Below are 25,587 nucleotides of genomic sequence, written 5' to 3' on the forward strand. Positions count from 1 at the left end.
AGAAGCCACCACAATGAGAAGCCCGTGCACTGCAACGGAAACCCAACGCAACCAAAAAAAAAAAAAGAATGAGGTGGTAAGAGGAGAGTCACCCTACTAAGTAGCATAAGACAGTTTGGTTTTGGTTTGGAGATAAGCAAATAGATCATTGCAACAGAATAGAAAGTCTGGAAACATGCCCATACCCATATGGAAACTTGATATTTGACAAATCAGTGGAGAAGAAGGATGGACCATCTAACAAATGGTGCTACCTATGTGAAAAAGAAGTAAAATTAGATTTCACCTCATACACAAAACACATTAAATATGAAAAGAAAATATTTGCAGCACTGTTTATAATAGCAAAAAGAAAGGAAACCACTGAAATGTCCATCAAGAGAATGGATAAATATTCATGATTTAGTCATGCAATGGAATACTTAACACAGGAAAGAAAATAATGGGCAGGGCTACATTTATCAATATTGATAAATCTCAAAAACAATGATGAATGAAAAAACAGTAGCAGAGTAATAATACTGTCTGATATCATTTATATAATGTTTTAATATGCAAAGCAATATTATATATATATATATATTTATGGGTGTATTTTTCAAGGATCCATAAAACATTCATGGGAACAGTTAGCAACAGATTCATGATACTACTTACCTCTGGAGAGAGAGAGAAGGCAATGGAATCTAGCAGAGCAGGAGGTGCTTCATTTGTATCTGTTATGTTTCATCTTTTAAAAAGATAAAATTTTCACAAAAATTTGACAAAATGATAAGATTTGGCAGTATGTGGATATTCATTGTAGTATCCTCTAGACTTCTCTGTATGCTTGCAATATTTCATTTTATACATATATTTTAAATATATATCAACATGTATAGGGAATATCATTCTCATCACTATCCTTTTGTAGTTTCCCTGAAACTTCTACATTGTTCTGACATATTCTGAGAAAGTATTATGTTTTCCCCACTGTAATTGTGTGCAGTTAATTTCCTTGCATTTCTTATAGTTTTGGCTGTATATATTTCAGTGCAGTGGGGTTTGGTGTGTTCATGACATTTTTATCTTCTTGATGTTATAATCTCCACCTTCCCACCTCTCTCACTTTCTTTCACACACACGCACACACACACACACACGAAATATCCCTGTTTCATTGAATATTGTTGTCTTGAACTCTACTTCATCTCATATTAATATTTCTATTCCCATTTTATTTGCCTTGTAAATTATTGCCTACACATTTATATCAGAGTGATATTTAATTTCTGTGTATATGTCACTCGTAGACAAAATTGAGCTGCATTCTACTTTTTTTTACCCAGTTTGAGAAACTCTGTCTTTAATAATTAATGGAACCCATTCATATTTATTCTGCTACTGGTTATTGTGAGCACTTATCCCAGCCATCAAGTAGCTTGTTTGTTGGTTTGCTTATCAAGTTTGTTATTGTTTCCATTTATTTTCCTGATTTGTACTAGAGTGGTAATTTTCATCGGTCCTTTTGATTTCTTAAGTGGTTTGGAAGGGGAGCATCCTAATCCTCTCTAATTACCATTCTCCTATACTATTTTTTTTTTTTTTTTTTTTTTTTTTTTTTTTTGCGGTACGCGGGCCTCTCACCGTTGTGGCCTCTCCCGTTGTGGAGCACAGGCTCCGGACGCGCAGGCTCAGCGGCCATGGCTCACGGGCCTAGCCGCTCCGCGGCATGTGGGAGCTTCCTGGACCGGGGCATGAACCCCGTGTCCCCTGCATCGGCAGGCGGACTCTCAACCACTGCGCCACCAGGGAAGCCCCTCCTATAATATTTTATGGAGAGATTTAGCTGTATCTACCTTATTAATATCAATAATTGAATAGTAAATAGGACCTCCCCAACCCTACCCATAAAGGAAGAGACTTTTAGCATACCGTTTTACCCTACTCTCTACTCTACCATTTCACCCGTACACACCTGTCAAGATTTTGGAAATAATCTGGAATCTCACCAGTTTTTTGAATCCTTGCTTAACACCTATATTAAACTTCACAATTTTTTAGGCTTTTCGTGTGTGTGTGTGTGTGTGTGTGTGTGTGTGTGTGTGTGTGTGTGTTCTCTATGTTTTGCTAGAGTACTTCTTTGAGTAATGTTGAGTGTGTGGGCAATACTTTCTGAGTCCTTCCATATCTGAAATGACGTTTTTTCCCTCTTATACATGAACAATAGTTGGCCTGATTCTCATTTTCTTTATTGGTAAACCTCCCCCACTCCCTTTGGGAGCTTTTGGTATTTTTTCTCTTTATCTTTGGAGTGCAGAAATATCCTTAGGATTAAAAAAAACCTTCTCCATGTATTTTATAAAATTATACAAGTAATACATGAATATGTTCTTTGGAATTCAAAAATATCACGAAGAATATTTTTAAAGTTATACAAGTAATACATGAATATGTTCTCTCAGCTCAGAATTCAAACAATGCAAAAAAAAAAAAGTAAAGTTCCTCTGACGACCCTCAACTCCAAATCTATTCCCAGAAGTAACCTCTGTGAGAAGTCTGGTGTGAACTTTCAGGCTTTTTTCTAGGCATTTGCAAAGATATGAATCATCACTAAAAATTTGTTTTTAGATAGATATGTTTTATAAGTAAAAATACACTTATTTATCTACAAATAGCTTAATTACACTTAGCAGTTTGCATACATAAGGATCCCCTCCCTCCCTCCCTCCCTCCCTCCCTCCCTTCCTTCCTCCCTTCCTTCCTCCCTCCCTTCCTCCCTCCCTCCCTCCCTCCTCCCCTCCCTCCCTTCCTTCCTCCCCTCCTTTCTTCGTTTTTCCTGCTGAGTAGCATTCTCTCCCATAGTGATGGATTTAGATTGTTTCTGATTATTTGCTATTAGAAATAACAGTGCTGTGAAAAATCCTTATAAAGTTCTTTTTGCACAAGTATGATGATTTCTTGAGGGCCCATTCTGGAAACTGAGTTTGCTGTGTAAAAGGCAACGCACATTTCCCTGAACACCAAAAAGATCTCACTTCTTTTCATATATTTATTGACTATTTACATTTCCTCTTCCGTGAATTAGCTGTTAACATCCTTTGTCCATTCTTCCATTTGCTGTATTTTCCTAATTGATTTGTAAGCATTCTTTATATATTTTGGATATTAATCCTTTGAATTATATATATTACAAATCTCTCTCCCAGCTGTTCTTCCTTTACTCTCTGGTGTCTTTGTTGTAGAAAAGTTTTAAATATTGATTTTTAAAATATAATGATCTTTCCTTGGACTGAGTTTTGAGTCTTGTCCCCACTTCTCACCTCCATCTCCTTTATTAAAATAACGAGATTTGTGAGAGTTGTGTCTGGGAGTCAGCTCTTAGATGTATCTATCAATTCTTCTGTTTTCATTTTCTAATTTATTCATTTTTGCTCTTGTTTTATAATATCCACTTTTCCTCTTTGATTTGTTTGTGACTGGTTTTTTAATCTTTTGCCTTGAATTTATTCTTATCTATTCTCATTCTTTCCTTCTAATGAAGCTGTTTAGGGCTCTGAATTTGCTTCTGAGTATATCGAATACTTGGTTTTCATATATAGTGATCTATGTTTTTATTTTCTAAATAAGTTTGAAATTATAGCTTTGAATCCTCTTTAGTCTGTTAGATAGTCAGAAGAATGCATTTTAAATTCCAAATGACTGGGTTTTAAAAGGATATATTCTTTTGTTATTATTTTCTAGTTTATCTCATTTTCAGAGAGAGTGACCACTACAATTTTGCCATTTGAGATTTATTATGGTTTTCTTTGTAGCATAGTATATGATTATATCAGTTAGGAGTAGGACCACTTGTATATAACAAAAAGTTCGAAATAACAGTAACTTAAAGAAAATAATTTATTTCTCTCTCATACCAAAGAATTTTGGAGGTAGGCAGATCCCCACAGTCATCAGGAATCCAGGCTTCCATTTTTCTACACCATTCTCAGTGCTGCCTTCTAGTGTCAGTCACCTCATAGCCCAGAATGGCTGCTGAAGTTCCAGTCATCACAGCCACATCCCAGGGAGGAGAAAGAAGGGAGAAGTAAAAAGATGTACCTCCTAGCTGAGTCATTTCCCTTCAAGTAGTCTTCTTCAAAGTGTCACAGAACAGTTCTGTTTATATTCCATGTAGAACTTAGCTGGATATATAGTCAATCCCTAATTATAGGGATTCTGTTAGTGAGAAAGAAGTGAATAATAGCTATAGGTAGGCAAACAAGAATCTGCCATAGTAATTTTAATAAAAATTCCATCAATGCTTAAAAATAAAAAGATATATCTTTCGGCAGTATCATCTCTCCCAAGCCAGAGAAGTTGAGTTTGGGGCTTATTCCTCATAAGAGGCCAACTGGACCCTTTCAAAATTAATGGCTGCCATCAACTGTGATAAACTAGCTAACCCAAGGGATGCCAGCACTGTGTCTAGTTCACAGGTGTTATTGAGGACACCCCATATTTTTCCACTCTCTCCTCTTCGTAAGACCAATCAATCACTTCAGGGTCACTATGGCCTTCTAGGCATCATGGGAACTTGGGTGCTGATCCACTCCCATGTCATTCAGGGCTTTACTGCTGAAGTAGACGCTGTGAATGTCCTATCAGGACCAGTCCTCTGCCAGCCTGGAGCAAACATCCCTCTGTGGATAAATGTGTGGGTTGTGAGAATAGGAATCCCTGGAATCTGAGATCCTGTATGAACACTTGACCGAGGCAAAGGGGTAGCATCACCTGGGATGGCCTCAGTGGCAGCCGGAGCCAAAATGACAGGCTTACCTGGCCTCACTGCCTAGCCCCGATTGGTTGTTTTCCGGGATTCGGAACAGCTGGGCCAGAGGCCAGGTCCCAAGAGGGGCCACTGGTCGTGGAGAACCTGTAGCCTTCCATCCAGGCACTTTGACGTGGATAAGCAATGTGAGGACTCGTTGGTTCCACTCCCTCCCGGGGCTACTGCCTCACCCAGTAAGGAGGGAGCACTGTGGCTGTCCCGGCACTTCCACCCGAGGCCTGGCTCCCACCAGCCACATCAGCTCCCCTAGGGCCCTGCTGTCACCTGGTAGCACTGAACATCTCAGCAAACGCCTGGTCTGAAGGCGAGCGAAGGTTCCAGTCCATGCCTTAGGGAAGCCCCTGCCGTGATAGAATGGGTAAGAAATATACACATGCAGAAACCACTAAAGTGCTTACCAAAATAGAAATGGGGTGCCAGCGAATGTGCTAGAACTGGGTCCCTGAGTGATAAAGGGAAGGAGTGAGCAAGGCTGGCAGGTGCCTCGACTAAGATGCTTCTGGAGGCAACATCTAAACTGCCTCCTGCCCAGGTGAGCATCCCTGACTTGAACCCCCACGCTGTTGTCGCCTTGCCTGAGAGTAACCCCGCCCCTACCCTGCTCACTCCCAGAGCTCAGGAGAAGCGAGCTGGTTTTTTCCCAGAAGCTGGTGCCAGTTTAGTCAGCAGATTTCACAGATCTACTGGCGCCCATGTAGTGTCTTATTTTAAGCTTAACATTTGAAGATGGAAACTTTTCCCCCTTTGATGTGTGGCAAAGAGATCCCAATTTATACATAAGCATGGCGGCTAAGCCAGTGCACCACCCAGGCTGTTCCCAAGGCTGGTGCAGTTCATGGCTCCCCCTTTTCAGGTACCTTCCCAGAAGAACCCCACCAACCGTGGTCACTTCTTATAATTGGCATCTCAATTCCCATGTTTCCACTGAGAGGTGTGCAGCCCTGTCCTTTCCGGGCATGTGTGGCTGGGGAGAAGCAGGGCCAGGGTCCCGGCCCCCATCCCGTCCTCTCTGCATTTCCCCAGCTGCCAGCCTTTACCCTTGGCTCCCATAATGTCTCAGGGCAGGGAGCTGGGTTTCTCTTGTGGGCCTGAGGTTCTCCCAGGTGACATCGTGCCTCCCCTCTCAGCCCTGAGCTCCCTGACGCTGCTGTCCTCCTCTCCCCTCCCCCTGTCATTCTGGAAGTCTCAGAACTTAAGGCCAGAACCCTGCTATCCAGCTGGGAGACTGAGGAGGGCAGACCAGGAGCATCCTGTCAGTGAGTCCAGAGGCCTTGGGTTATGTCCAAACCAGATTTCTGTCTTGGGACGTTTGGAGCTTGGACTCTACTCGGAACCCTCTCATTTTAACACTGCAGATGACTGTGTGGACTTAGAAACCCCATTTCTCCAAAAGTGCTGGTGTAAGCAAGTCATCTCTGCGGGGAGGAAGGGTGGACCATGGAGGGTTCGCTTATGTGAGGGTTTGGCTGAGTCCCAGCCTTTCTGACACCTTCCAACCCTCCTCGTCCCAGACTTGGATACCAGTCATTTTGGCTTAGTTTATACCATCCAAGAGTTGTTGCTCATTAAGCTGGAATTGACCAGTCAGGGACAAACATTCATTTGACAAAAGATATTTTCTTTAACTGGTTGGGATCCTTTAAATAGCAGCACCCCTAACGCACCGAAGTGTTACTTTTCAGATCATTAGCTGTATAAATCAGAAGGTGGAGACAAAGTAGAAGGAAAAAACAGGCAAATTGTTGAGTACTGGGGCCCACAGAAGGTCTTTTGAAAAGTAAGAGGAACGTTTAGAATTGAGTGAGTCAGTGTGGAGGAAAAGGGTATGATGCCAAAGGACTGTTGCTTTGCCAGCGAGGACTCCCAGGTATTTGAGAAGTGAATGTCATATGGTCTCACCCCTCTGAAGCTTCTGGAAGCTCTCAAGGAAGATAGAATTTAAACAGATATTTACTACTGAGATGAATACTGCAAAGAAGGCAGGCAGGGTGCTGAGAGAGCATATAATCTAACATCATGTTGAGGGCCAGGGAAGGCTTCCTGGAGGAAGTGACAACTAAGCTGAAACCTGGAGGATGAGGAGGGATTAGCCAAATGGAGATGGGGTGGAGGATGGGAGGACCAGTTATTTCTGCCGTTATCTTGCCAAGCAAGGCGATTCTGTGCCCTGTGGTCTTCCCCTGACTTAAGTTTCACCACCCAGTTGTTTTGGCACACACCCTGTTTCCCCTCTGGATTTTTTTAAATACTTTTAAAAAGTTTTCTTGGGCTTCCCTGGTGGCGCGGTGGTTGCGAGTCCGCCTGCCGATGCAGGGGACACGGGTTCGTGCCCCGGTCCGGGAGGATCCCACATGCCGCGGAGCGGCTGGGCCCGTGAGCCATGGCCGCTGAGCCTGCACGTCCGGAGCCTGTGCTCCGCAACGGGAGAGGCCGCGGCAGTGAGAGGCCCGCGTACCGCAAAAAAAAAAAAAAAAAAAAAAAAAAAAAAAATTTTCTTTTCCTTATCGCTTAAGTCACTTTCTTATGGGGTAGGGGGTTGCTCAGTTCTGAGTCCCAATATCACAGTGCACAGAATTGTGACCAGCGGCCTTGCTTCCTTGTCCTTGTCTTCAACTGTTTGTGTCCCACTTCTGGCCAAGCAGATTGAGATATTTGGTGGTGCCTCTCTCTCACGCTGAGACCTCATCTCTCTGCAGAGGTTAGAACACTCTGACTGCGGAGGCCTGAAGTGAAGATGTGATTTTTCTCGTGAGCCAGTTGCCGTATGGGTGCAATTGGCCCCATTCTTGATTCTGTCCTGAGACGAGGCTCAAACACAAACTTCCCTTCTTCCTGGACTAGCCGGGGGGGCCGCAGAGGTGGGCCAATGGTCACCAGGTGGAGTGGGTAGATAAGCTAGGCTGCTCAGGAACCCGTATCACTAGGGAAGATATAATTCAAGGTGCATTAGTAATGGTAAAGAATGTTTCTCAGGGAGGATAGCATATTCACTCTTCATATGTAGTAATCCCTGTATCAATCACCTCTTGCTACTATAGTGCTGTGTAACAAACATCCACAAAATTTCAGTGGCAGCCATAAGCGTTCATTCTTGGGGATCTGCAATTACCCAGGGTTTGGCTGATCTAGACTGGGCTTGACCGAGGCAGTTTTGCTTCTCACTGCAGGTCTGGGGTCAACTGGGAGTCAGCTCACCCAGGCTGGACTCTGCTCCTCACATCTTATCCTCAGATTAGGGCGCTAGTCAGGGCATGTCTCCTCTTGGCAATGTTAGGAGCACAGAGGGCCAGCAGAAACATATGAGGCCTCTGAGGCCTGCTCTTAGAACTGGCACACTGCCACTTCCTCCCACATGCCATTGGCCAAAGCAAGTTATATGGCCAAGCAACACCAAGAGCATGGAAACAAATTCCTCCCCTGGCATAGATGTGGATGCAGGGAGGAGTGAAGAATTGGGACCAAAACTCAATCTGCCCCCCTCTCCAAAGGCCAATAGCCTCATGCAATCAGACTTTAACAAAAGGACTAAGGAAGAGATGGGTGATGGTGGTCATTGTCACAATCCATCATGGATCTTTTCCCTAGCCGAGAATGAATTAATGTTCTTAATGATGAATTAGCAATGTTCTTCCAGCATGTGGTGTGGGCCCAGCTTTGTGCTGAGTGCTTTGGGGGACATCAGAGAGAAAAGCCCTAATTCTACCATCAGGAACTTACTATCCTTTATGGGATAAGCCTTGTGTTCAAAGACAAGATTGGGGCTAAATGATGCTCAATTGTGAATGTAGACTGTGGAGTTCAGAGAAATGAGAGACCAGCAAAGGCTAGAAAAGAATGAGGTAGAAGGAAAGGGACGATACTAACATTTAACACCTAGTGAGCACGTGCTGCGTGCCAGACACTGTGCCAAATTCTTTCCACGCCTCACTTCCTCTCTTGATCATCCAGAGAGGTACCAGGATTGTCCCCATTTAACAGATGAAGAAACAGAGGCACAAAGAACTCAAGTAACTTGTGTGTGGTCACACAGCCGGTAAATACTAGAACCAGGATTTGAGTCCAGCTCCTCCCACCACCAGAGCCTGAGCGTTGATCATCAGGGCCCATGGCCGGCCACCCAAGGGGAAGGGGAATCAAAGGCAGACAGATGTGCGGAGAGGACAGCTGCCCGGGGTGGGAGCTGTGGAGGGGACCCCAGTCGTGTTATGAACTATAAATGGGAGCAAAGATAGGATGTGCGATTTGGCCGAGGTCCTGCAGCAAGATAGGGTGCAGGCTGGGCTGGGAATTCTGGCTGTTGGCTCTCCTTCTACGTTCCCTGGTCCCAGCCGCTTTCTGGGCTCTCTCCACCCGCCACGCGGCCACGCCTGAAGTGTCTCCTTGGAAGAGGTGCAATCCACTGGCATTGAAGCCGGCGGACTGGCTCCCTCTCTCTATTCATCTCTTTCCTCCTTTCCCCTGCCATGTTCTGGAAAGGGCAGCATGAGGGAATGTGGGCAGGTTGCACCAGAGATATACATCTGAGAACTGAAGGAACATTTATTTTTAATTTAGACTTAAAAAGAAAAAAGGAAATTATAAAATATCTGCTCTTGCTCCTGGGATTGTGCAGATGGTGCTGCGTGTTGCCTAATAGGGAATGGGGCTGGCACCTGCGCGCTCGTGGCCCCACCAGCCTGACTGTAGGACCTGGAAGGCAGGATCCCTGTTCCTCTTGCCTCAGCCTCAGATGGCTCCCTGGGACCCCGTTTGGCCAATGTGGCATGGTGGTCCGCTGCCTTCTCACCTCACCCTCCCCGGACTCCCGTCTGCTGATTTCCTGAACATCCTCCTTCAATGAAGCCAGCCTCTCAGCTGTTCCTACTCGCATGAACACACACATGCACGCCTCAGCTCCATCCTGTCACCCCCTTTGGCAGATAGCCAGACCTCTCCCTTCCTGAACTCCTGCTTGGATGTTAGAATTTATCAGTTTGACACACATCCAGATACCTGTTTGAACCATCTTGTTATTTTCATGCCCAGGAGTTATAAAGGACATTCTCATATATTTTCCTGTTGGGTCCTTGTGTTTATTGTGGTTAGGTGCTATATATTCCTCTCTTCTGGTAATCTCCACTGGGAGCGGTATGGGACTCAGTGCATAGAAGATGCTCGAAAAGGGGCATAGAATGTGACTCTTCTTTTGTATTCAGGCGGGTGATCTGGAAAAGGAGCCCCTAAAATCAGAGAGTTGGGGCCCCCAAGCCAGGAATCAGGAGACCTGACTCTTTCTCTAGCTTGCTTTAAAGCCTTGGGCAGATCACTGAATTTCTCTAAGTCTCTGTTGCCCCATTTGCAAAATATAGAAAGTAATCTATTTTGTCTGAGCTCCAGAGTTATTTTTTATTTTTTTTAGGGCATTATCATTTCTTTTTTTTTTTTTTAACATCTTTATTGGAGTATAATTGCTTTACAATGGTGTGTTAGTTTCTGCTTTATAACAAAGTGAATCAGCCCTGGAGTTATAATAAGGATCATGGCAAATGACATAAGGAGAAGAGCTTAGCAAAATCAGTCAATCAATTCATCTCTTTAAGAAAGCATGCAGAGTCAGAGGTGCCCAGCATGGACATCAGGCCCGTGTTTGGGCAGAAGTTAGGGACAGAAGGCTGGTCAGGTTGGCCAGCATGGTGAAAAACTCACTGGTTACACTTTCTGTGTGTGTGTATTGCATAGCCTGGGTATTAGTTTGGTTTAGTTTAGGGCTACGGTTTGTTCTGAAAAAAACTTGATATCACATAAAAACAATGCATGCCACAAGAAAAAACAAGTAAGGTGACCTGGCCTGGGCATCTTGACAGTCAGTGCAAAGAGGGACACAGTTGAATGCCCAGTGTTTGCAAGACAGATGCAAACCAGATGTTCAGAAGTATAAATTTCTGATCCTGAGATCAGAAAAATTTCCTCCACGTGGATTCATAATGGGGTCCAACGTAATGAGCAGTGAGTGTCCTGGACAACAGCTGAAGGGTAAATACGAGTCCCGTGGGCCACATCTTATGACGGTCCTGGTGAGCCATGCACAGTTCAGGGAGATTAGGGGGAATGATGTGCTGAGTTCCCAACAGTGGAAAACAACTTTTATATCCTCAGGCTTTGTGAGGCAGTCAGACATGCACATGTTTATACATACATCCACATGCATACGAATGCACAAACACAAATTCACACACACACACACTCGCGGGCTCATGCTGTCTGTTCCCAGCTTTAGGCCTCTCTAGGCTCAGCTTCCTCTCTATGGTCTGGCTCCTGACTGGGGCGCTAGGATGAGGCCCTGGGGTTACTTCTTGGCAGGACTGGTGGGAAAATTCCCTTTAAAGACAATGGGACCATCTGTATTGACTTCACACCTACTACCTGGAACCTGAGAATAGAATTTAAACTGAGACAGGACCTCCAAGTTCAACCTGTTCGCTCTATGGGGGAGAAAGCTAGAACCCCAAAGGGGCATGTCTTCTGCTGGAGATCACACAGGGATGGAGCCTAGGCTAACACCCAAGGTCTCCTGACTCTCACTCCAGCATTCTAAGCTGTCATTGCAAAGAAAAATCAAGTTGGGATCTTATTTTGGGGAGAAAAATATCGTAAGGTAATTCTTCATTGGACTATGGAATTAATTTACATTATGTAATTTTATTCAAACTGATATGGGCCAATAAATATAACTGTGTGTGCGTGTTTGCTGTTTTAAAACATTTTAATGTTTAAAACATGATTTACTAATGCTGCTAAGGATGTCTAGAATTTGATTTACTGCATAGAATTGAATGTTTACACATTCCTTACAGAAATTCTTGCCAAAGAGCCATTTTATCTACAAGAATAATAAATAAGTCAATATGTGGATGGCTGTGCACGTTTTTTCCATATACAGCAGTACTTGGTAGATGTTATTTTGCACACAAGCACTCAAAAGGTAAATTTGAGAGACACACATGGATCCCCGAAGTCTAAGATTTGGTCAGTGTCAAGATCAGGCAATTAATCTTGACTTAAACCAAAAAAAACAAAGTCACTGAGTCTAGGTCTTAGGTGATATTTGGGCTTTGGGACTAATGGATCCACACTTATGTAACCAGACTTGGTCGTATGTGTGTATTTGTTCATTCATTCGCACATTCAACAAATACTTATTAGATATCTATGTTTCGTTCAATAGCTTAAACATAGTGTAGGTGTTGCTTCATGGGGGCCCAGAGATAATATATAAATTTCCCTACTTGTCTTTGTAAAGCACTTAAGGCCTTTGAAATGATTCTTATTGAATCCTCACAAAAATCCTATTGGAGGGCTTCCCTGGTGGCGCAGTGGTTGAGAGTCCGCCTACCGATGCAGGGGACATGGGTTCGTGCCCCGGTCCGGGAGGATCCCACGTGCCGTGGAGCGGCTGGGCCCGTGAGCCATGGCCGCTGAGCCTGCGCATCCGGAGCCTGTGCTCCGCAACGGAAGAGGCCACAACAGTGAGAGGCCCACAAACCCCCCCCCCCACCAAAAAAAATCCTATTGGATGGCTAGGGTGTGAAGGAGCCAGGTTAGCTGGGTGGAAGTAAAGGTGTTCCTTTTGTTTGCTGGTTTGTTTTTATTGTTCCCCTGCCCACCAATTACAAAAATATGCATGTCCACTGTTAAAAAGAACACAGAAATATTCAAGAAGAATCTGAGAAAGTACCATGTAACCTGACCTCCAGGGACGTCTACCTGCTGTGCTACAGATTTTTTCATGCCTGGAGATATGTATATGTATGTGTATTTGTGTATGTGGGTATATCTGGTGAGATTTTTTTTTTTCTTTATAAAACTGGGATTATGTTGTCATATAATTCTGCAACCAAGTTTTTTCATCGTACATCATCTCACTGTGGGCAGTAGTTTGAATATACCTATCATACACATCAGTTTGTACAGATCTAGCTCACTTTTGTTCGTGGCTGTGTCATTTTTCTTTGCAAAAGCATAGGGCGTTTCTTTTGCCTTCTTCAGCCTTTTCTCTCTCTCTCATAGGTGGTTGGTCTTCTCTTGCCCAATCAGACATTGGCGTCCACTGTCTTCTGGCAGGTAACAGTTTCCCTGCAAGCAGAGGGCTCCTGAAGGGGGCACCCAACAAGTGCTGGTTGGAACACCCTGTCCCAGTGTCTCCTCTCCATCCAGGCCCCTCAGGGAAAGTCACCCCACTTCCTACTCCTCCCTAACCCAGAAGCCACTGGGAGAAACCCCAGGACTTCGGGCCCGCAGCCCAAGTCTTGGGCCATTATAGGTGCTCTGACTTCAGCACAGAGGTGATGAGGGCTGGCGGGTGCCCTCACCTGCATGCTTGTCCCATGGCCAGTGACCTTGAGCCCTACAGCCTCATTTTGACATCAGCCTTCCCCAAATCTGTGGGGAAGGTAATCCACCCCCAACTCCAAGGTAGTGAGGTGGGTAGTGAAAAAGCATCCCGGACCCTGGTCTCTGCCCTTGGAGACAGTCTGGGGCGTGGCTCTCTGAAAACAGTAGAAGCTCAGTATGTATCTGTGTAGAGAGAGAGGGGCAGGAAGAAAAACCTGTCTGTCTTCAGGAGAAAATGTCAGTCTTCCTGAAAAAAGAAAAGCTCCTAATAATGTCTGTGTCTGGGCTCTGCAGGTGGTGTAGGGCACTGGGCTCTGTGGGTGGTATAGGGCACTGAGGCTCAGAGCTGTCGGGCATTCCAGGGGCTTAAGTGTCCACCTTCTGTCCAGTCATTAGTATAAAAAGGGTGATGTGGCAAAGGCAGTGGGGCCCATTTGGGGCAGTGAACACCAGAATTTTGGGAGAGGTGGCCATCTCTGGACTGAGATGGATAACTGGCCTGGGTGGGACCAGTGTCTTGGTTTGCCAGGAACTGAGGGGTTTCCCAGGACTGGGGCGTTTCAGTGCTAAAACTGCGCCATCCTGGCGAACCAGGATGGTTGCTCATGCTAACTCAGGGGATGGATGGAACTACCGTGAACTAGACACCCGTGTCTTTCTGTGGAGGGGTGTGGCCTCCCAGGTCCAGGCCTGCTTCCAGGGAGGTGACCACACCTTTCCTGACTTCTCCTCTCCCCGCATTGCCTTTCAGTGGCTGAACCAGAGCCACAATGCTTGTGTCAACTATGCAAACCGGAACGCTACGAAGGTGAGCATCGCAGACCACCACCTGGTGTCAGGCTTCAGGCTGGGGTGACCCTCTCCCTCCCTACAGTGTGGCATGCCACCATCAGGGCTTCTCCTCTCGGTTTTACCGCCAGGCCTTCAGGAGGGGCCCTGCTGGGGAGGGGCTGCTCACGTGAAGTGACGAAGGCCCAGAACGTGGGAGTGTGGCGCGCGCGGCCAAAGGGATGAGCTCCGCTGGCCTCAGAATTCCCCTTGGGCAGCGCTTATACCCAGATCTTGGATCAGGACAGCATCAGCCACGTGGGGACTGCCTTCCTCTAAACTTCTCCAGGCTTGCCTGGAAGCTGCCTCGGTGCCCTAGCATTGTCAGCTGCAAAGCTAAAGGGCTACTCTTGAGGGTGAGGGGTCTGAGAGGACTGGCACGTCCTCCCCAAAGTCCCCTGCACTCCTGGGACGAGCTCACAGTGGAGGTCCAGCCACCCTTCTCTTGTCTAGGAAGGGGCTGGGCGCCTGCCTCGCTGGCAAGGCTGCCTTTCCCCTTGGTCCATTCTCCCACATTTCCGTCCAAAGGCAGCAGAGGAGAGGAATCTAGTTCCCCTTGGGGGGCTGTCAGTTTGGGGAGGAGAGGGTCTGGACATTTATAACTTTGGTGGGGAGTGATAGGGGAGTTATGAGCTGTCCTGGATGGTAGGAACTTCAGGGCCTGATACTCTGAGGACCTTCCCCCTCCTCCCATCTAAACCTTCGACCCACGCCTTGCTCATATGCTTCGCACACAGACATCTCTGCTTAGATGGCTCCCGTTCACCTTAAACCAAATATCTCCAGAATTGCTGTTGTAGTTCCTCAGCTTTTCCTTAATGTTTTGTGTTGCAACTTGGGATCCATTTTCCCGTAGAAATATTTAGCAGCTGTCTCCTACTGGCCTGGAAGCCCTGCATGGCTGACCAGGACCGTGAGGGCCAGCCAGGCTGTGGCCACCTTGACACTACCACGTCCCCCGAGAAAATGCTCTGGGTGCCCAACAGCCCGCTTGCAACATTTAGCCTTCCTAAACTGGGTCCGCTTGCCCCAGCCGTAAACGGCCCACTTTGGCCCTTGCTATATTTTACCCGCAGCCAGCAGTGTCTGCCAAGGGCCTTCCTAGAGCAGGGCAGAAGGCCCTTTGGCGTCTCCCCAGACATAGCTCCCCTGTGTTTCCATGTGCGGAGCTGCGCTGAGGGAGGCCTGGATCCCTTTGGCTTCCAGAGGCCTTCCTCCTTGCCTGCCCCTCCAGGCTCGGGGGCAGGATTGCCTCTTGCCGGTTGGGGCCATTTGCAAGGGTGGAGGGTGGGAGCTTGGGACACCCAGGGGACCTGAAATTCTGTCTCTGTCTTCCAGCCTTCACCTGCATCCAAGTTCATCCAGGGCTACCTGGGAGCTGTCATCAGTGCCGTCTCCATCGCTGTGAGTAACCCCACACTCCCCGCCCCCTGGGCGTCCTCTCCATCTTGCTGCTCTGTGACTGCCCCACCCAGCATCCAGGCCAGACCTTATCTGAGGGTCAGGGCTGGGCAAGGGGCATGGGAGACAGGGTTTCTGGGTGGGGGCCATCAGGGCCGTCTTCCTAGGCAGAGAAGAGTAGACCCTGGTGACGCTTTCATAGAGGGGGAGCACAGGGCAGTGCTCCAGGTTTGGGAGAGCAGGCGGGGAGGTGAGGCAGTGCCTGTGGGCCACACGAAGGGCTGCACACTCCAGCCGGGGGCAGGATGTCTGCCCTAGAGGGGCCCGTGTTTACCCGACACCCTCCTCAGAGGAGCTGGTCTTCATGAAGCCGATGCAGGAGTGGAGGGTCTTTTGATCCATCCCCAAAGTTGGCTCAAATGTCAGCTCCCCTTTGCCCTTTGCCTGAGTTCCCTGGGTCCCCTCTTGGTGGCCTCAGTCATGTGGTCACAGGTCTAAGCCTTCCTGGAGTCCTGTGAATTCCTCAAGACAGGGGCAGTAGGCTCATTTTGAATCCCACAGGGTTTTGAGAATATAGCAGCTACTAAGTAGGGGAGGTTTATAGACTGACTGTGTGAGGGTGTAAGGATGTATCCCAGGTGACACAGCAAGGGGCCTGGGCCAGAGCCAGAAGAGAAGCCCAAGCTCCCGAGACCTTGGCATGTTCATCCCACCCTGTACCTCCATCTGGTCCTCTCTCCATCCTGGCTGGGTGGTCTCCTATAGCCCACTCCAGAGGTCAAAAGTCGCCTCACAACTTCATTACACGATAAATACATGTAATTGGTAAGAAAAGTAATTAGGAAATACAAATTAAAAAAACATTCACATATAATAAAAAATTCACATCTAATAGTCTTTTTGTAAAACCCACTTTCTCATCTTTCCCATGTCATCAAATAAATGTTGTAGTTGTTCACGCCTGTGTACTAACCCATTGTACCTACTGTGTACCATCATTTATTTCACTGCTCTCCTAAGACAGGGATTTGGGGCTGTTCTGAGATGGCCTCGTTTACTCTGCTCCCATGTGGACCAGGTTCACCTCCAAACAGCTGTTAGGTGGGGGGGGGGTCCCCACTTCATGCCCAAGATCACTCTCCTTCCCTGAATCCTTATGTCTTACCCCAAGCATGAAGTCAGAATTACCAAGTCTATTTAGATTGTTCATCAAGAGACTGCTGGGCTTCCCTGGTGGCGCAGTGGTTGGGAGTCCGCCTGCCGATGCAGGGGACATGGGTTCATGCCCCGGTCCGGGAAGATCCCACATGCTGCGGAGCGGCTGGGCCCGTGAGCCATAGCCGCTGAGCCTGCGCGTCCGGAGCCTGTGCTCCGCAACGGGAGAGGCCACAACAGTGAGAGGCCCGTGTACCGCAAAAAAAAAAAAGAGACTGCTAACCCCACCCTGGTGGTCCTGCAACCCAGCATGAGACTTCATTTGAGGGTCATACAAACTGGGGATCTCTGATTCTGGGGGGTTGCTGGCCAGCGTCAGGGGCTCTTGTGAGAGAGGAGAAAGGCTCTGTCGCCTCCTTCCTGCTCCTTATGGCAAGAGGAGCCCATCACTTTGCCTAGTTTAGCAGCTTGAAAATCCCATGTTCCTTCTTTGAGATTTAAGGGACCGTGTAGAGGAGCTGGGAGGGGGAAGGCCCACGGGGAGAATCCCGAGCGGCCTTGGCTCGGACGGGCTTGAGTGGAGGGCATGACTGTCCTGCTGGGACATCCTCCTCCTGCAGGCCTGGAGCTGCAGGGACACGGCTTCCTCCCAGGGCTCCGGGCTCTCTGCTTCCGCAGTCCTCACTGTCCCACCCTTGAGGTCCTCAGTCATTCCATCCCAACTGCTTCATAAGGCCAGAACCAGCCCAGATTGTGGGTTGGGGGTTCTGATGCCCAAGCTGCAGAGTTACTGGGGGCTGGGGGCCCTCCAGGGCTCTCAGAGCCACGGTCTTACCCGCAGGGACGGGGACTCACGCTGGGCTGTCATGGCTCCCAGAGGGTGTGCCTTGCTGGGGACACCCTCCTTCCCCTTCCCCACCTAGCTGCGGAGCCCTTCCAGGAGGTGTTTCCCCAGCCATGCCAGCCCCAAGTCTTAGAAGCTTCTGTCCTTCTCATGCACTCACTCAGTTACGCCCCATGTCCTGTCCACTCATTGTTCTACTGGATTTCAAGTTAACCAGGGACAGGCCTGGTGTCTTCTCCCCCACGGAGGAGGGTGGGGAGCATTGCTCCATAAATACTTGTTAATTAGGTTGCTGATCGATTGCTGGCCTCAGGAGGCCCCTCTGTGCTCCATCCGCCAGGGGCTGCGTCCCTCTGCCTGACGTCTGCGCACAGTAAGGGTCTAACTCCGGCAGATGGAGTGGAGTTTCTGACTTGGAAAATTTGCAGCTTGCTTGCTTTTCTTTTGTGTGTGTAAATCACAAAACCTCCAAAGAAAGAGGCTTTATTTTATTTTCCTTTCCCTTGTTCTCTGGAAGCCCAGGCCCTGCGGCCTCATTAACTGATCTCTGCTTCAGTTAGTGACAAATCCCCCCCCCAGGGTGAGCCTGTTAGGAGGAGATGACCTGCAAACAAGTGTCACGGCCCCAGTGGTTGGCCCAGTTCTGGTATTAATTAAAATGAGTCCCTACAAGCAGGTGGCATGGATGGGGGCTGACAGGCCAAGGGCAGATCCCAGGGATTGAGGACCCGCTGGAGTAGAGGCCAGGCCCTGGGAGTCCAGCCTCCTCTCCGGACCCAGCAGAGCCCTTTCCCCTCTCAGAAGAGCCCCTGACCTTGGGCAGCAGCCCCAAGAGTCAGGGGTCCCCAGTGTGCATCCCTAAGTGCAGTCTCATGCTGGTGGCAGGACCACCGGCAGGGGGTTAGCAGGCTTTTGGTGAACCCTCTAAATAGATCTGGCAATGTCTGGTTTCTTGCTCGGGAATAAAAAAGAAATTTCGTCTTAAGTTATTTTTGAAATCTAGCAGTTTGCTGTCTTTTAACAAAGGAAGTTCTGTCAGCGCTTGCTGTGCTTTAGTTCGGGCTTTTGTGTTGAGCACTTCTGTGGTCAACCCCGCTGAGCCCTGACTACCAGAGGGAGACCCATTCTCTCCCTTCAGGGGTGCAACTGTGCCGGGCCCTTTGCAGGTGCTGGGGGGGGGGTCGCACAGACTGGTGTGTCCTTCAAGATGCCGAGAGGGGAAGCTGAGGGAACGCTGTGGTGTCACCAGAATTCTGATGCGGTGACTTGGGTGAGGGGGGACTCAGGGGAGCGCCCCCTAATTCACACAGGGCTGACTCTTAGAGGACAGACTGGGGAGAAGTGAAGGCAGGGTCCGGTGCTCCAGAAAGAGGGCACAGCACACAAAGAGGCACGCAGGAGAAGGAGAGCATGACAGGTTCCGGAAGCCGTCAGAAAGTGAGTGTGGCTGCCACACCAGGAGTGATGGCGACCGGGTGATGCGGAATCGGGAGGGGGCGGGGTAGTGGGGGCTGGTCATAAGTCATCACGGGTGCCTTGTCAGGTGTTAGGAGAGTCATCCAGGAGCCCTTGCCTGGGCTCAGGGACCCTGGGGTGTTGCAGGGGGTACAGGCAAAGAGGGCTGGGGGGAAAGTCGTGGGGGGGTGGCTGGCCCAGCAGATGGACCACCCTTGTGGACACGGGGTCCTGGATGAGAGTGGACTTGGGGCTGGAGAGGAAGGCTCAGGGCTAAAGTCCCACATGAACCGTCAGGAGCTGGATGGTGGAGCCAGAGTATGAGAGTCGCCTCCTCAGGCGCTTCACCTTCAGCCAGGTCCACGCTGGCCGAAGACTTGCCCTGTTGGAGAAATGCTGACCTCTATTCCTAAAGGGCTTGCACCCTGGAGGGTCCTTTCTGTATAGGATGCAGTGACTGTGTGTTACCCTGGACATCAGGGCACAAGGAGGTATCCCAGGGGATCCCTGGGCTGAAACCCTCCCCCTCCCAGCTCCCATTGCCTACTGGAGCTCCATGTCCCTGTGATAGTCAGGCTGGCAAGTAATCATAATGGCTAACACTTGTGGAGTGCCTACAATGTGCCAGGCACCGTTTAGATGTCCATCTCCTAAGGCACACCCTGAGCTACACCCTCAAGCACAGAGTGAGCCAGGTGCAGTCTTGCAGAAAGCCCAGGAACCAAGTATGAAGGTGGGTGGAAGTGCAACCCCTCGTTACTCTTAAAGGGCCCCTCAAAAATGTTCTCCCAGTCCCCACTGTTCTCAGGGTACCTGGGAGGGACTTGTTTACCAGAGTGCATGGTAACAGTTCCTCCAGCCGGAAGCCAAGAACACTGCTTGGCTTTTCCCACCTTCTCACGCCACAGGGGAGCAGGAAGAAAAATGTGTCCTTTGTCAGCAGAATAGTGTCTGATTAAGCCAGCTCTGTCACTCACTTCACCTCTGTGCCTCAGTGTCCTCATTGGTGTCCTCACCTGGTGTCTTCTGTGGTCCATGGTGTAGCTCATGGTGCCTCCGTGGTCCAGGGTGTAGCTCAGGGTGTCCTCCCTGATCCAGGATGTAGCTCAGGCCCAGCTATTCTTCTCTGAGCCTGATGGAGGTAGGAGATCAACAGCCTGAGAATCCAGACCAGACTGTAGTCTCACTGCTTTCACTCTGTGGGGCTTCCAGGTTGGAGGGCCCATGGTATGGACCCTGTATCAGAATCTGAACTGTTCCAAAAGCCTGCAGATGGTGATGCTGGCAGTGGCAAGTCTGATGCAAATATCGGCTTCACATCTATAATGGGGAGGACAAGTTGTTGTCCTTCCTAGATGGAAGGGGTCTGATGTAATTGGCTTTCTAGCAGGTAGCCAGCAGGTTCCTATGGGGAATGGTTCAGGGGTCAGTGTTGGTCACTATTGCTAGCAGAGAAGCCACACAGCTGCAGCTGGAGCTGAGTGGTGTGTGAACCTGTGCATAACTCTGTCCTGGCTACCTTGGCCCTTTGCTCTTGAACCAGTTGCCAAGTGAGTCTGGTTGGGGTTTCAGGACGGTTGACCTCCATAGAGGGTCAGGGTCCACTGGTTGTTACCAAGAGTTTATTCTACAGCACACGCCCTCTGGTGGGCATTTTTGGTACCTCACAGATTCCTTGACCTGCCCCAGCCCTTGCTCCACCAGGGCCCACAAAAATCCCTGACCACATAGTTACATTATCCACCACCCAAGAGTAGATCCTAAATTCTGACCTCATGCCATCCCTCCTTTCAGATATGCCCATTCCACTGTTCTCCAGGGCCCCTTGCACCCCCTTATGGCAGGTGCCAGTAGAGTCTGCAAAGCCCGCTGCAGACAACCTGGTATTTCATGCTTCTGAAGCCTGCTGAGTCCCCCTCCCTTCTTACCTGGCTGCGTCCTACTCTCCCTTAGGACTCAGTTGGGCATCCCCTTTCTCAGAAGCCTTCACAGCCCTGGGGGCTGCCCCCTCAAGGCCCCTCCTCCTGGCAGAGTGGGTGAGCCGTATGCTCAGGTGACCTTAGACCTGTGCACGCAGCATCTAGCCCCAGAGAGCTGTGCCTGCTGAGGTGGACGGCAGCGGCTGCATAAGGCATCTCCTGCGTGGCTCTTCTTTTTCTGCCTCAGAAATCCATCAATCACTTGATTTATCTAGAAACATTTATTAGGCACCTACTCATTTCACCAGGCACCAGAAATTCCGTGAGGAATAAGAGAGTGTACACGGTCCTTGGGCCCAGCCCTTAGAGCCTATTGGGAGAGATGGATATTTAGTAAAGAGTCCACAGGCAAAACTACTTCTGTGCAATTCTGTTTCTCATAATATACATGTGTTACTTTGATTCCCAACATTTTAAGAAGTAAATGAATATACTTAGGGACTGTAATGGGTACATGGAAAGAAGAGATCCAGGTTCTGTGAGAGGCTGCAAAAGGAGAGCCCCGAGTGAAGAGGAGGCCTCTTTGAGGGCTTGATGTTCAAGCTGAAAAGTGAGGAAGCCAAGGGACAGCAGGGCTTGAGAGAGAGGGAGGGAGGGAAGGAGAGAGGGAACTGGCTTGTTGGAGAGGCAGGGCGGCGGCAAGGTGGCTGGAGCCTCGCAAGCACGGCCTGGAGGTCATGCAGGGCCCTGCGGGTCTTAAGTGCAGTGAAGCCACTGAAAGACGAATGCACGTTGGTGTCCAGTTTTGGAAGTCCACTCTGGCTGCTATAGATTATACAGGGGATTAGAGGGGTCAGGGGTGCGGGTAGGGGTCCCAGTTAGGAGGTGGGTAGCTGTCCAGGGAGAAGCGATGGGTGCTTAAGCCAAGTGGTAGGAGCAGAGAGAGAGAGAGAAGACACTGAGTAGCTCGAACAGGGAGCTCTGCCCTGTGGACTGGATGTGGGGTGGCAGAGACTCCTGTCCAGGTAGACTTCTAGGTTTCTGGCTTGAGGAGCTGAGCTGGGAGTGGGAGAGGCAGACCGGGTGTGGCTGAGGAGGAGAAAGATAACCTTCGTTTGTGGTGTGTGCAGGTGGAGTGCCTGAAGTCCATCGAGACAGAGGCATCCCGCAGGGGACCAGATATGTGGGCTGGAGTGGAGGACACAGCCTGCGTGATGCAGGCATTGCCCCAATCCCATCTGAGGTCTCCTCTCAGGCCTTGCAGAAGCTAGGCTGGTGTCGGCCTGGAAGGACCTTCATGCTCAAGGAGACAGTTATCAGCCATGTAGCACATGACACTGAAGGTCTTGTGACATGGAGCTCCCACCCCACCCCAGTTCTTGGTACTGGTCAGCACTTATCTCCACCAAAGCGGATGGCCAGGGAGCCAGTCCTCCCTCCTCTTCCTTTGACCTTCTCAGCTGCCCATGGCAAATTTACCCGCCTGGGAGCCAGAGCTTGGAAAGAGGTAGCCAGAGAAAGTCCACTGCTTCCTCCGGCCAAATCTGATGTCCCATGGATCCTGGGCTCTGGCTTCTCCCAGGACCCCCGTCTGCTGGCCACATGGGGAATTCTTATGAAAAATCTGCACCCCGTTTGTGTTCCTCTCCACCAAAATACAGCCCCTGTTTGGTTAATTTCTATTTTGTGGCTTATCTGGAAGCTGTTAAAACAGACCCCGGGGGACCCTCTGCAGTGATTGTTCCATATCTCATTATCTTTCCTGAACCCGATTGTTAGCTCAGATTTTTCTGATCGCTAGCTGCTGTTCGTGATGAGTTGTGTGCCATTAATGCCAGCTGGTTCCCTTAAACAGGACCCACCATGCCAGGGAAAGTGAGCTGGCATTCAGAGCCACCAGCCACTTGGCTTTTTAATTTTAATGGGCTCCACCAAATGTTCCAGGCCAAAGGGTCCCCAAGGAACCAGAACAGACAGGCTCCCAACCCAGTCAGCAGCCCACCCTGGTTCCTTCCCAGGCTGTGGCCATCCCAGCTGTTGGGACACTAAGGTCTGGATTGGGGGCCTCCCCTGTATTCATGCCTTCTTGCCACGAGGCGCATCCTTGATGAGTGGACGGCGTGACCTCAATGGCTCCTAGCGAGCTTGCAGCCACACATGTGCCTGGGCCTTCTCCCTACTTTGCTGGTCCCAGCCCCTTCCCACATGCTCAGGCATGTGGGCTGTGCACTAAGAAAAGTGTGTGTGCCTCACTAAATCTCACCTGTCCATGTTGGGAAGACCCTGGTGGCTTCAGGGAAGGGGAGGCCAGAAGAGACCTGGGACCCAAGAATTGTTTTTCTCTTCTTTCCTCCTCCCTAGCCTGGGCTCCCACCTAGAGTGGGGGAGACAGGCTGGGTCATCACTCTGGGCTGTGCCAATCCTAGCCGGTGGGAAGAACAGCCAGCCAAGGAGGGGAAGGCTTGAGGGCAGTGGGCATGTCTGAGTGTTTGCTACAACCAATGATCACTATTCCTTCCTGCCCTCCCACCACCCTCCAGCCTGGCCTGCCCTCAAGAGGCTGCCAGGGAAGGGTTCCAGCTCCCTGCTGGCTTCTCAGAGGACTCCTGCTTCCCATTCCTCCAGCACTTCCTGCATCCTTCCAAACAAATGTGGAGGGTTTTGAACCCAGACCTTCTATATTCTAGCTGCCGAGGGCAGAGGTGGCTCAAGACCCCTATCTTCTCTGCCTGGAGCTGCCTTCCAGGCCTCTGGGCCCCAGCCCCAGGCTGGTCTTTTCAGGGAGGCTTTTGCTTTGCAAACAGCCAGTTTTAAATGGCTTGTAGTAATTTTAAAAAATGGCCTGTCAGACATTCCTCATTGAGATGGAAGACAGTTGGAAAGTAAATAGCACGGTGGCTAAGAGCAAGGCTTTGGAATTAGCAGACCCTGGGTTTGAATCCTAGTTTCACCTGCCTTGTAATAGTGTCTGTCCTTGGGCAAATTACTTAACCTATCTGAACCTGTCTGAACTTCTCTGAATCTGTTAAAAGGGGCAACACACCCTATCTAGAAGCCTGCTAGTGGGGATTTCATTAAGATGTTTCACACGGTGTGCCCCGCACTTGGCCTGGTATCTCCACATGCCCCTTTCCTTTTCCTCACGGCTAACGCCCGCCTGTGTGTCCTCTGGCCTCGCTCCACAACGGCACCTTGTAGGAACATATTCCCTGGTATTTTGGGGGGTTGGGGGAACCATTTCTGAGTCACAGAGGTAGTCACTTACTGCTGAGAGTGGGGAGACCTGGCCTTGGTGAGTTCCATCTGAGCAGCAGGGGCAGCCTGGAAGCAGGGCCACAGGGCCCAGGGTGGGCGGGCAGCACCCCCCAGCCTGCCCCCACCCCCTCCACTGAAGTGTGTCCAAGCTGCCGCACGTCTCTGTGCCTCCCTGCCTCCACTTGAGCAGGCAGAGAGGATACGAATTTGACTCTGACCACCAGCTTGAGGCTTCAAATGGAGGCCAGGCACCTGAGGGCCCAGGCCGGCTTTGCCTGGCAGCACTCTGGCTCTGCGGGGTCCTGGACTGCCCGGGGAATGGCGGGTTGGCACTTCTTATCTTCCCAGGCCTCACAGTTACGGCCTGGGCTGGGCCATTCGTGCCATGCCTGCCCTGATTTGACTGCTGCGGGCACCCTGCAGTCCTGGAGGCTTTCCCAAGGTTCTTCATCTTCCCCAAAAACCCAGAAGGTTGAGGCCAGAGCCAGGGTGGCCTGCTGAACCACCAGGTGTGCCAGGCCGCGAGCAGGCTGTCCCCAGCCCCATCAGTCCCACAGCGGAGGGCTGGCCCTGGCCTCAGTTTGGGGGAGCAGAGGCCTCTATACACCCATCTTCTGGTCTGGCCACAGACACCCTCTTCTGTCTCCCCGTGCCTGTGCGCATGCGGTTTCCCCACCGAAACGTCCTTCACCCCAGCCGAACTCCACCTTCCTCTCCTCCAAGAAGCCCCTCTTCCGGACTTTGCTGATCTCTCCATCCATTCACTTCTTTGTTGTTTGTTGCATTTATTCCTCAGCCACTGCTTTACTGAGCATGGACTCTGTGCCGTCCCCTGCCCTAACGGCCAGGCATACAAAGATGAAGAAGGCCCAGTCCCTCCCTCTCAGTCCAGCGGGGGCATTAGACGCACAAACAGGGTACTGAGTGCTGGGAAGGAGGGGCTGGTGATGTGCAAGGGAGGGACTTTCTGCCTGGGAGAGGTGACGTCATTCTTACGTAGATTCATTAATTGAGACCTCTTACATGCCAAGCTCGTGCTAAGCACTGTACATACATTCTTATAACAGCCCTGGGGTGCTGTAGACGTTACTGTCCCTTTTACAGATAAGGAAACTGAGGCAGAGAACGGTTAAGTGACTCCCAGTGTTAAAGGCACTGGGAGGTGGCGCTCAGAGCTGGGCCTTAAAGAACAGGCATAGACTGAGCAGGGGAAGGAAGGGGTTCGGGGCATAGAGACCAGCAAGGGCAAAGACCCTGAGGCGGGAAATGCACATAACGTTTCAGTTGACTGGACTCATGGAGAGGGAATGTGGGTGCTGGGGGAGTGGGGAAGGGAGGTTACGGAGGCCACAACTGCTGCAGGGAGGAGACTCACCTACTTGCACAGGCCGTGGGGAGGAGCTGTCATGGCGGACAGGATTGGACCTGTGTTCTAGGAAGACGAGTGTTGGCATGGGGGATGGACTGGAGTGGGAGTGCCCAAGGCAAAGGCGAGGGGGGCCCAGGTGTCCTGCGCTGGGTGAGGGGAGCTGCAGTCTGAGTGAAGACGG

The 25,587-nt window shown here is 49.8% G+C and overlaps 1 protein-coding gene across 1 annotated transcript in view; it reads left to right on the forward strand.

Annotated features, from left to right (window-relative positions):
* Nucleotides 1-25,587, forward strand: part of SFXN5 (sideroflexin 5) — a 116,380-nt gene that overhangs the window by 47,220 nt on the left and 43,573 nt on the right. The window contains 3 exon segments of the mRNA XM_060169120.1: nucleotides 12,857-12,910; nucleotides 13,932-13,988; nucleotides 15,347-15,412. Of these exon segments, the coding sequence (XP_060025103.1) occupies nucleotides 12,857-12,910; nucleotides 13,932-13,988; nucleotides 15,347-15,412 (177 nt within the window).

The sequence above is a fragment of the Lagenorhynchus albirostris genome, chromosome 13, assembly GCF_949774975.1.
Source record: "Lagenorhynchus albirostris chromosome 13, mLagAlb1.1, whole genome shotgun sequence".
In the NCBI taxonomy this organism is placed as follows: Eukaryota; Metazoa; Chordata; class Mammalia; order Artiodactyla; family Delphinidae; genus Lagenorhynchus; species Lagenorhynchus albirostris.